We start from the raw sequence: 12,053 nt of genomic DNA, 5'->3' as shown, positions 1-12,053 counted from the left end.
AGAGACGCAATGTATCTCATACCCCACTGCCTTAACTCCCTAATATTGGTGTTTTTCTTTGTCTTCTGTTTTCCTTTAGTTGAGGAAACGTGTAAAGCTTGAAGGGAAAGAACTTGAAGAATACTTGGAAAAGGAGAAACTAAAGAAAGAAGCTGCTAAAAAACTTGAGCAGTCAAAAGAGTGAGCTATTTTTAGACTTCTTTTAAGTTTATATACTGTAAGAATTTATTTCTAAGACAAAAAATGCTTAATAGAAAATACTTAACTTTTGTTTTGACCTCATTACTTTCGTTTCATCTTTCAAATGGTGCTCGAATACCACATTCTTTCATTGCTAATATTCATATGTGTTTATTAACTGGCAGTTATTGCTGTGTTTCACAAAATATCAACCCAGTAATATTGATGATTGTTGTATTGCCATCCAGTTAATATTCAATATTAATAATAATTTTATGAGCACGAATTCATAATCCTTTGGGGATTCTATGACCTTTATGTTTCTAAAATCCTCCCAGGGCAGACATAGATTCCAGCGATGAAAGTGATGTTGAGGAAGACATTGACCAGCCATCGGCTCACAAGACCAAGCATGACCTGATGATGAAAGGGGAAGGGAGTCGGAAAGGCAGCTTCTTCAAGCAGGCGAAAAAGTCTTACCCCATGTTTCCTGCCCCAGAAGAGAGAATTAAATGGGATGAATATGGAGAAATTATCAAGTATGTGAACAAAACAAGCTTTTCTTGCTTACAGATTATAGGTATCAAGTGTATTATCATTTGAGCTCAGCGAATTTGGTTTTTCTGCTTATCATGTACCTTGTTACTGTCTGAGTACCTTAGTTTGAAAACTGTAGACTTGGAGTGTGAAATGTAAAAGCAGAAAGGTGGCAGAACATCTAGAGAATTGATATTAAAGAGAAGCTGGTAGTTTTATTACTTAGGTATGTAAAAGGTTTGAAAAGATGACCAAGACTTTTATTTCCCACTTAAAAAGAGAGAGAAGGGATGTGCACTAGAGAAAGGCATAGGATAGGAAGAACTTTCTTTTTTTTGAAGATTTTATTTATTTACTTATGTTTAGAGAGGGGAGGGGAAGGAGAAAGAGAGGGAGGGGAAACATCGATGTGAGAGAGAAACACTGATACACTGATTGGGTGACGCAGGCGCCCAGACCAGGAACCAAACCTGCAGCCCAGGCATGTGCCCTGACTGGCAATCAAACCAGTGACCTTTCGCTTTATGAGACGATCCCCAACCAACTGAGCCACGCAGGTCAGGTTAGGAAGAACTTTCAATGGTTAGGATTAAGTTAAGTTTGGGAAGTGGATTGTGTCTCAGATAATGTTACAGATACGTTTTACTTAAAAGAGAAACATGAGATGGCATGACTGGAACCATGAAAAATCTGCAAGATCTATATCTGCTATTAGGAAAAGAACTAGAATCACATGTTCTAATTTGGAATCTAAAAAAACTATCCTGTATAAAGATCCTTCAGGGTCCCTTTTGCTTTCAGGTAAATGTCAAATACCTTCGCACAGTGCACGGTGTGTTTCACGATCTGGTTTCTCCCTACCTTTCCGTTATGTTTCTCTGCTCTTCTGTTATGTCCATGTGTGCTCTCCACTCGGGGGCACCAGGCTTCCCGATTCCTTCTCAGCTTTTTCACGCTGCGCCCTCATGCATGCTCTTCTTGCTGCTTTGTTCTGCCTCCCCATCCCAGGTTTCAGGGCTGCTAAATCTGGCTCTGCGACCAACTGGAAACCTTTTCTATTTCTTGTTGCCACCCCAACACAGTTCCCTGTCTTGTACTTTCTCTGTACTTTTGTAATGCTATCTTGAGTCTATTGTTAACTTAGGTCACTCTTGGGTTTACTTAGGGAATTTGACCATCTGCTTGGCCCTCTAAAATAGTAGAGAGGCCCTGACCAGTGTGGCTTGGTTGGTTGGACATCGTGCTACAGCAGAAAAGGTTGCTAGTTTGATTCCCGGTGAGGGCGCATGCCTGAGTTCTGGGTTTGGGGCCTGGTCGGGGTGCCTTTGGGAGGCAACCAATCAATGCTGCTTTCTCGCATCGCTGTTTCTCTCCCATTCTTTCTCCCTCCCTTTCCCTCTCTCTAAAAATAAATAAATTTTTAAAAAGTAATTAAAATAATAGAGAGGAAAAATAACAATCTAAACAGCATTGGTGAGTTTGCTTACCATTCTTCCTGATATGTTGCCAATCTGTTTAGTGTATGGGTGGTGCTCTTCAGCTTCAATTTCCTTATCTGAAAAATGGGGGTAAGAATTAAATGAGGTCATGTTTTTAAGGCACATAGCATAGAACCTGACTCAGCAAATACACTAAGCGGTGACCACTGCTGCTGTTACGTGGATTGCAGTCGGAGATACTGGACCTCAGGGGAAAGAAGCTGCAGCAGCATTCTGGGCGTTGGGTCACAGGCTGGGGTTCTCGGGTGTGAGCGGGTTTGGGGCGGGGCGTAGACCATCACAGGAGTTAGAGAAAACACTTCTAAAAGTTTGTTTTTTAAATTTTAACATACAACTCTCTGATACTAGAGTAAAAATGGTGAGAGACGTGTTAACAGTTTGTTGAAATAAAGATGAAGCTTTCCAGGAAACTAATGACTCAGTACCTCAGTTTTCTTGTTAATATACAAACAGTTACCTGCTTTCTTTGAGCAGGTGTGGGAGAGCTGGGGTCGTTAGGAAATCAAAGGAGGTCTGAGATCTGTAAGAATCAGGAGTTGACCAGGGAAGCCACGGATAGCGAGAAGCAAGTGCAGGGCCAGGGTGTAATGGCCCGTATACTAACCGCTGAGCTCTTCTAATGACCTGTCTGGGGCCTGTCACTCGCCCGCAGGGGGCGGTTTAAAGAGCACCCTCAGTGGTCATGAAGATCATAACAGATGCAGTCATCTGAGAATTGATACCATGCGGTTGCATTGGCTTTGGAGCAGATGTATATTTAAATCTTGAGATGTGCAAAGAGTCTAAAAATTACACCATTTACTAGTTAGTTATATGTAACATAATGTTAGTTTACTTGGTATCACTTCTAATTAGAGACTTATTATTTAGACCAGAGGATTTCTTGGTGCCAGAACTTCAAGCTACTGAAGAAGAAAAAAGCAAATTAGAATCTGGCTTGACGAATGGAGATGAACCCATGGATCAGGATTTATCTGATGTTCCCACTAAGTGCATTTCTATGACAGAATCTATTGAAATAAAGTAAGTGCTTTCACTGCAGTTTGGAAATAATAAAATTGCGAACACTTGAATTATAATTTACATTGTTTCCAAGGTGATATTCTGAATATCCTGTAGTAAGTTTGCACTTTTAAAATGTAATCTCTTTTTTCATGTAAAGACTTGTGAAGTGTGGAGGTATTTTCTCTTCAGTAATTATATCTGAATGCCAAAGTAATTGAATTGGTGGAGAGGAGGGGGTTAAACATTAAATTGTACAGTTATATGAAGAAGCATTCACTCTTTTGGCATATTTGGTATGTTTCGTAGTAGGTGAGGATACAATTCATAGGTTTAATTTTCCTAAGTGCTTGTTTCATAAAATATATTCCTTGACTTAAACATCTCTAGTGCCCTAATGTCTTAAAAATACTATTGTGATCTGAAGTAGTTAGGATAATTTTGTTTTCCTTTTCTGCTTGGTACAGTTCATATCACCAGGAAATCGTTATTTTGGAATTTTAAAACACTCATTAAAGAGCAAAGTGGTTTATCTGTGCAGCGATACCATTTAGTATATGTTCTTGGGCATAGCTAAGGTCTCACTAATGCACGTAAACGGTGTCACAACATTCTCTCCAGAAGGGTTGTACCAGTTTATGTTTTCACTAGCAGAGCAGGGGGCTTCCTCCATCCCTGTTTCATCACCAGCATTGGGCCTTGTCTAACTCTTTAATGTTTGCTGGCCTAATAGATGTAAAGTAATTTATCAGTACTGTTAAAATTTGTTCTTCTGTGGTTATTATTAAGCTTGGTTATCTCTTCAGATGCTTGTTACGGTTTTTGTTTTCTATAAAGTCCATGTTCATTCCTTTCATGCATTTTCTTCTAGAGGTTGCTTCCTTTTTGTTACTGATTTGCAGGATTTTGTTGTATATTCTGGATATTATTGGTGGTAGGCAATACAAATAAATACCATCTCCCATTCTGTGAACTTGTCTTTGAGAGTTTTCCATGGTCTACTTTGTTTAAAAACGTTTTTTAAAAAAGATTTTATTTATTTTTAGAGAGAGGGGAAGGAAGGGAAACATCAATAGTTGGCCCTTCTGTGCGCCCAAATGGGGACCTGGCCCGCAACCCAGGCATGTGCCCTGACTGTGAATTGAACTGGCAACTTTTTGGTTCACAGGCTGGTGCTCAGTCCACTGAGCCACACCAGCCAGAGCCATTTTTAATTTTGATGTAAGGAAATAATAAAATATTTCCCATTATATTTTTTGGATTTTATGTTTTGAAAAGTCCTTCCCTGTCCTTGGTCACAAAGATAATTCTTACATTTTACTCTATAATCTAAAGCTTCACATTTTCTTTTTTTTTTTTTAATGGCTTCAACTCACCTACTATTTTATGTGGCATTAAGTCAGGATCCAGTTTTATTTTTCTTTATAGAGTGAGCCATTTTTTCTAGTGACATTTATTAAAGAATCCATAATTCCCTCCCAAAATACGTATTAATAATAAACATATGTATCTCCCCCAAATCCTCATTTTACACATTGAATACATTTTTTCTTTTTAGGTTTTTTTTTTTACATATATACTGTATACATTTCTTTCCTGATAATAAAAGCCATTAAAAACCTAGTATTTGAATGAATTTATCAGAAAAGGTTGAACAATCGTGTTTAATTACAGAGCCAGGGTCACTTACATAGACTATGAAGGACGCTCTGATGGGGATTCCATTAAAAAGATCATTAATCAGATGAAGCCACGGCAGCTGATCATTGTCCACGGCCCCCCCGAGGCGAGCCAGGACCTTGCGGAGTGCTGCCGGGCGTTCGGCGGGAAAGACATTAAAGTGTACGTGCCAAAGCTGCATGAGACAGTTGACGCCACCAGCGAAACTCACATCTACCAGGTAAATGGGCTGGCATGGGAGCCCCAAGAAAGTAAGTGGTTTGTGCTGCAGGTTAGGGCAGGCAGATGCATGAGGATACAGAGGTGGATAAGGCAGTCATGATGCCCTGGCCTAGCAGGCCTTAGTCTTTGGGGCTCGTAACAAGGAAATAGTATTTATCACACAGCTGTACCGTTGAAAAAGACAGTAGAAGATGTAATGAGAACATACAGAGGGAGGCCCCAACCCGGATTTAGGGATTAGAAAAGATTTCCTGGAGAAAGCTATTACTAAGCCGAATCCTAATGGATGGGCTCTCAGGGTTGTGTGAAGTATAGGAGGGAGAAGGAGGAAAGAGTGTTCCGGAAGGGACAACATTAGCAAAAATATACCCATGAAAGGGATGGTGAGGGTTCCAGAATTCAGAACTTTTATGGAAATTCACAGATGTCAGGAAAAAAATGGAGAAAGGCCCAGAAAATAGGAATTAACTCTTATTTGGTAGTGGGCGATGGTGTCAGTTAAGGCAGAAGTGATGTCTCTATTTGTCTGGGAAAAATGGACTAGAATTCAGCGAGCAAAACCATCATTCTGGGCAAAGCAAGAGGAAGCAGCATTCCAAGAATACGGACGTGTGAAACCGCGTGGTTTAGGTAGAAAACCCTAAGCAACTGAGTGCTCCTCTAATCGTCAGTATCAGAGGATGGCACTCCCCAGCCGGGCTCGGCCTCGGCGGCGCAGGAGAATCATCTGGGGGGTTCTGGGGAGTTGGGCGTCTCAATGCTCTGGTCTTAGTCTCACTAGTTATATCGGAGTCACTGCAGGTGGGGCTGTGGCACTGATAAACTTCTAAAAAATTGCTGCGGGACCCCAATGTGCAGTCAGGGTTAAAAGCCTCTATTTTGGAAAGTAGACAGGGGCCCAAAGATCTTACAGGTCATTAGGTCACGGGTGAGGATCAAATGAATGAGTGATTTTGAAATTTTAATACACATTACCAGGCTTAGGAAATGATAATAAATAATATGTTAGATTTACTTGTTAATTTATACTCTGTGGGTTTTATTTCTCTTCCTCCCCTTTGCATATCTAGGTGAGACTGAAAGACTCACTTGTTAGCTCCCTGCAGTTTTGTAAGGCGAAAGATGCTGAACTAGCTTGGATAGATGGTGTCTTAGACATGCGCGTTTCCAAAGTGGACACGGGAGTTATTCTAGAAGAGGGAGAACTGAAGGATGATGGAGAAGACTCAGAAATGCAAGTGGATGCGCCTTCCGATTCTAGCGTCATAGCACAGCAGAAGGCCATGAAAAGTCTGTTTGGAGATGATGAGAAAGAGACGGGTGAAGAAAGTGAGATTATTCCCACTTTGGAACCCTTGCCACCTAATGAAGTAAGTAGGCGTGTGCTGCTTCTCTCTTTTCCTTAATTTGTCATCCTTTGAATTTTCCTTTTATGTTTTTAACCATTTAAAATGTGTCATATGTAGACTGATTTTGATTTTGGAATTTTTAAAAAAGATTACTCAAGGTGTGCGTGTGTGTGTCTCCTGTATGGTTAAGGAATAATAATAACTAAAAGGAAACCTTTAGCAGATCTTCTTATGAGATACATAATTGTTTCATGATTTGTTTTTGTTTTTCAGTATAGATTTTAAAGTGTAAGTTCGATGATTGTGAGAGACATTTACCTGCTTCTACTCAGGAGACGCATTAAGAATGTCACATTTCTGCGTTCCAGTTTTGTCTGTTATCAGTTCAGTTCAAGTCACTTTTGGTTTTGATTAGAAAGTTTTTACTTTGTACAGGTATAATTCTAGTCTAGTATTGACATGTCCTCTAGAGAGATCTACTTAATTAGTAAAAGTTGCATGGAATTTACAGCAGTATTAAAAACTGTGATGCACGTCAAGTGCTGTCTTTAGGCCTCCTAAGGAATAAGGGGTAGCGAGACAGCCTCTGTCATCGGGCCCTTTTCCTGCCTACTCCTGAAATTGGGAGAAGCTGGAGTTGGTTTTCCCTCTGTGCTAAAGCTAGCGCTCTGCAAGCAGTTTCAAAGGAGCAGCACTAGGTTGAACCACTTGCCTTCCCGGCTCTAAAACCCGTAGTATCCACTGCGTTTGCTTGGAGGGGGCGGGGGAAAGTGGAACCGGAGTCGAGAGAAAATTGTCCTCTGAACTAAGCAAAGGACTGGGACCTGAATCAAAAAGTGTGTGGTTCCGCTGTGCCTGCTGGCACTCCATTTGACCCCGGAAGGCAAGTGGGCGAGTGAAGGCATGACATCGCCAAGAGTCTCTCTATTACCGTGGGGCATGACTAATAGAATCGATTGTGAAACATTCAGAAAATGTGAAGGGCTTTGTAATGTTAAATAGTGAGGTAAAGCTCAGAATAACAACTTGGAATGTGATTTACAGTCTTGAAATGATCTGTCAAAGGACTTGAGGGAATAATAGAAAATGTCTTAAAGATCATGTGTTATTTTACTTTATTCAGTACAACTATGTGTCTGGTGTTCAGGTTGAAGTTTTTCTTTCCCCTTTTGCCTTACCTAAGGTTCCTGGACATCAGTCAGTTTTTATGAACGAACCAAGACTGTCCGACTTCAAACAAGTTCTTTTGCGGGAGGGGATTCAAGCTGAATTTGTAGGAGGTGTCCTTGTTTGCAACAATCAAGTAGCGGTCCGCAGAGTAAGTATGTTTGAAAAGGGTTGAATTGAACAAATGCTTCTGATATTGTGTCACTGTGAATTCTGTAATTCTTAACTGGTGATTTCACAAAACTGGAAATCAGTAATTTATATTCATAATGATGACCTTGGAAGGCTTTAAAAAGTGACTCTCAAAGACTTGACATATAATTTTATTGTAAACTTTTATTTGTATTCTCTGACATTTATAAGTCTGTGAAACTCATGATTTGAATACTGTATCCATATTCTGTGACTCAGAGCAACCCATTTCCTAACCAGTCATAAAGTAACTTTGGTTATTATGTCTGCATATTAATGGATAGAAAAATGTACTAAAGAACTTTTTTTTTTACTTGGTTTCTAGACTGAAACTGGACGCATTGGATTAGAAGGCTGCCTTTGTCAAGATTTTTATAGGATAAGAGACCTTTTATATGAACAGTATGCCATTGTATAAAGGACATCATGTCAAGAAGTATCTGTTTGACCTTTATAAGAAAAAAGGGATTCTCATGCTAAGCTTTTGCGCATTTTTTTTTGTAATATACAAAAATCTGCCAGAAAAACTTAACATGCGTTAGATTTTTTGCTAATGCTCAAATGAGCATTCTCCCTTTTAGTTGTGAGTTGTAGCGACCCTAACACATGTGCAGGCCTGAGAAGTGAAGTTGATTGCTTTCCTTTAGTGACCCCTTATTCTAGAAGGGCTTTTTACTTGACTAAAACAATGCAACTTAGCAAACCAGTTCATGGCCTTAGAGAAACATATTTGCGTGAACTCTTGCAAATTGTTTCTTATATTTTCTGGAATGCAAAGTGAGAATTATTTAGAAAAGATGAGCTATTAGGGAAAAAAACTGATAAAAGTTTTTTTTGAGTCCTACTTAGTTAAAAAACAAAAAGCAAAGAGTATGGGCTCTAACTCCTCTGAATTGTAATACGCACTTGTCTTCACATGCAGTGTGTCTGCTCCAGGCCTCTCTTTCCCAGGGTCACTCTGGTGTGACGCTGGAACCAATCAGTTTTTATTCCTTCCACTTCTTGTTTTATCAAGGTTTTGTTCTTGTTGTTCCATATGGATTATAATACCATAGATCACTTGAATACACATAATTCAAAAGAATTCCTCAATGTGTTACAAAAGATCTTAAGGGTTCTGCATACACAGTAGGCACATCTTCACTATCACCTGGATTACTGTTAGAAACTGTTTCATGCTCTGTTTTCAAGGAAATAAATATGAACCTCACCCTTTCATGAGGCAGCAATATAATTGAATTACAAGGTGTGAATGTTCTCATCTCTTAGGCGTGCCTTCTCCTAAAGTCGCCAAGCAGCGGTTGGATTTTATCCACATTACCACAGAAGTAACGTTGAAGATGGAGGAGCTCATCTTCTCCGTGTTCGCATCTTTCTTGCGGCTAGCACGCTGACATAGTAGACACCACTTGTATTTAAGAGTAAGAAATGAGTATGTGCAGTTTCCATTGAAATTAAAGATGAAATCATTGTGCCCTGCAGCACTCTGTCAGTGCTCTTTTAGTACGTGGCCCAACCGTGGCAGACCTTGGGCTTCTTTCGCAAGTGCTGAAGTCCCCTTTACTGTGAACACCTTTGGAAGGGTCAGTCATGTGTAACTCCTATGGGACTGTGTCTAGTACAGCCTAGTGATGTCAGACTAGAATTAATTTCATTCTATTTGAAATGCTTACAAAGCTTTTCCTGTGGATTATAGTGCTAATGTGAAGTACACAGGCTTCTTATACCAGATACACAAAACAATGTTACAGAAGATGAAGATGAAGAGTATGTTTTCTTTGCAGCGCTTTGGAAAAAATTCACTTAAACTCATTATTGAATAGAGTAAGCCTGAAATTCTGTTTGTTTTCCAAGTGAAGGAAAGTCTGCATTTGTTACCTGGCTTAAAGAATTTGGTTATACATATTTCATTGAAATCCTGATACTGAAAATTGGATTTTTGCCTAACCCATGAACAAGAATTAAATTTTAAAGTACTGCTTGAAGATGGCTGTGTAACTAAGGTCATTGTAGGAGCAGTATTTTTACCTGTTTCTAGATGATGCTATTACTAAAATTTCTAAAATGAAGACATTTGTTTAGCCTTAGTTACTGAAGGAAAATACAGATTTTAAGAAGGACTCAGAGAAATCATAAACTCAGAGGAATTTTTAGATCTTTACTCTTTAGAAGCAAAATAAACACAAGTAGACCATCCGCTGATATATATAATTAGGTTAAAAATAATTTTTTGTTGTATTTGTTTCAGTGGGATTATAAATGTCAAATGTCATTGCAAACTATTTAATGTTTTTATGAGCCAGTAGGTGGTCTCAAACAAAAGTGAGGAAATCAGTTTTCAGAGAGCCATTTGCCTTTTTTAAAAAAACTCAGATGATCCACATATCATAAAATTCACTCTTTAAAGTGTACAGCTCATTGATTGTTAGTATATTCACAGCGCCGTGCAACATTTCATCGTCCCCCAAGAAAACGTTGCACGCATTGGCTGTCGGCTCCCAGTCTCCGTCTCCCCCAGCCTTGGGCAACCATTAATTCATTCCCTGTCTCCTACGAGTTTGCCAGTTCTGGATGTTTCAGAAAAATGGAATCATAAAATATGTGGCCTTTTGTGTCCTACTTCTTTCACTTAGTATAATATTTTCAAGATTCATTGATGTGGTAGCATGTATCCGTTTACTCTTTATGGCTGAATAACCTTCTATTGTGTGGACAGACCACATTTTGTTTATCTATTCATCAGTTGATGGACATTTGGGTTGTTTCCACTTTTTGGCTCTTATGAATAATGCTGCTGTGAACATTCATGTACAAGTTTTTTGTATGGATATATGTTTTAAGTTTTCTTGGGTATATACAGGGTGGGACAAAAGTAGGTTTAGAGTTCATATGGAAAATAATACAATAATTAATTAATAATAAAACAAAAATAAACTTGTGTTTTGTGTACTTACAACTCAAAATCTACTTTTGCCAAACCCTCTATCTAAGAGTAGAATTGCTGGATCATGTGGTGTAACCTTTTGAGAAACTGCCAGACTGTTTTCCACAGTGGCTGCACCATTTTACATTCCCACCAGCAGTGTATGAGAATTCCAATTTTTCTACTTCCTCAGCAACACTTGTCACTCACCGTCTTTTTTATTTTAGCAATCCTGAGTATGTGAAGAGGTGTCTCATTGTGGTTTTGATTTGCATGTCCCTAATGGCTAAAGATGTTGAGCATCTTTTCTGTACTTATTGGCCATTTGTGTATCTTTTTTTGGAGAAATGTTCAGGTCCTTTGCCTATTTTTTTATTTGGAGTTTTTTCTTTTTCTTTTGAATTTTAAGAGTTTTTTATATAGTCTGGATACTAAATCTTTATCAGATGTGTGATTTGAAAATATTTTCTCCCTTTTTGTGTGTGTGTTTTCACTTTCTTGGTAGTGTCACTTGAAGCATAAAAGTTTTTTATTTTGCTTGTCTAATTTATCTTTTTTTCCCCCCTTTGGTTCTATATGCTATTGGTGTCATATCTTAGGAACCACTGCTTCATTCAAAGTCACAAAGATTAATTGCTTTTTTAAAAAAGTTTTATAGTTTTAGCTCTTATATTTGAGTCTTTGATCCATTTTGAGTTGATTTTTATATATGGTGTGAGGATAGGGGTCCAATGCTTGTGGATATCCACTTGTCCCAATATCATTTGTTGAACAGACTATTTCTTCATCAAATTCTCTTGCCACCCTTGTTGAAAATCAGTTGCCCATAAATGTATGCATTTGTTCTTGAACTCTGAATTCTATTTATATATGTATCATTATACCAGTATCACATTATCTTGATTACTATAGCTTTATATTGTTTTGAAATTGGCAAGCCTGAGTCTTCCAACTTTGTTCTCTTCCAAGATTGTGCTGGGTATTCTTATTTCCTTGCATTTCCATAAGAATTTTAGATCAGCTTAGGAATTTCTGCAATAACAGCCATGGGGGGAAAGGGTGGTCGACATTTAGAGCTTAAAGCCTTAGAATGTTATGACTAAGAGGGGCTATAGAATTCATGTAATTTGACGCACTTCCTTTAACATTGAATGAATGGGCCCGTGGAAAGGAAGAGATTTAAGCAAATGCTTGAGAGCCAGGCAGCTGGTCAGAGACAGAGTTGGAAGTGGAACTGAGCCTTGCAGAGTCTGCTCAGTACTGGGGGAATGGATCCAAGTCCAGGCGCTCCATACTGAAGTG

The 12,053-nt window shown here is 38.8% G+C and overlaps 1 protein-coding gene across 3 annotated transcripts in view; it reads left to right on the top strand.

Moving 5' to 3' along the window:
- CPSF2 (cleavage and polyadenylation specific factor 2) overlaps window positions 1–10,969 on the top strand; it is a 31,091-nt gene extending 20,122 nt beyond the window's left edge. For all 3 annotated transcript variants that reach the window (XM_054567118.1, XM_054567119.1, XM_054567117.1), the window contains exons 11-17: window positions 80–180; window positions 519–719; window positions 3,087–3,239; window positions 4,893–5,118; window positions 6,191–6,490; window positions 7,653–7,787; window positions 8,154–10,969. In XM_054567118.1, the coding sequence (XP_054423093.1) occupies window positions 80–180; window positions 519–719; window positions 3,087–3,239; window positions 4,893–5,118; window positions 6,191–6,490; window positions 7,653–7,787; window positions 8,154–8,246 (1,209 nt within the window). In that variant the 3' untranslated portion in view covers window positions 8,247–10,969. The remainder of the gene's footprint in view (window positions 1–79; window positions 181–518; window positions 720–3,086; window positions 3,240–4,892; window positions 5,119–6,190; window positions 6,491–7,652; window positions 7,788–8,153) is intronic.
- The last annotated feature ends 1,084 nt before the right edge of the window (window positions 10,970–12,053 follow it).

This window comes from Pteronotus mesoamericanus, unplaced genomic scaffold (genome assembly GCF_021234165.1).
Source record: "Pteronotus mesoamericanus isolate MK-2021 breed Mesoamerican mustached bat unplaced genomic scaffold, CSHL_Meso_final contig_182, whole genome shotgun sequence".
Taxonomy (NCBI): domain Eukaryota; kingdom Metazoa; phylum Chordata; class Mammalia; order Chiroptera; family Mormoopidae; genus Pteronotus; species Pteronotus mesoamericanus.
The sequence above is the reverse complement of the archived record's forward strand: the minus strand, read 5'-3'. Positions and strand labels throughout refer to the sequence as shown.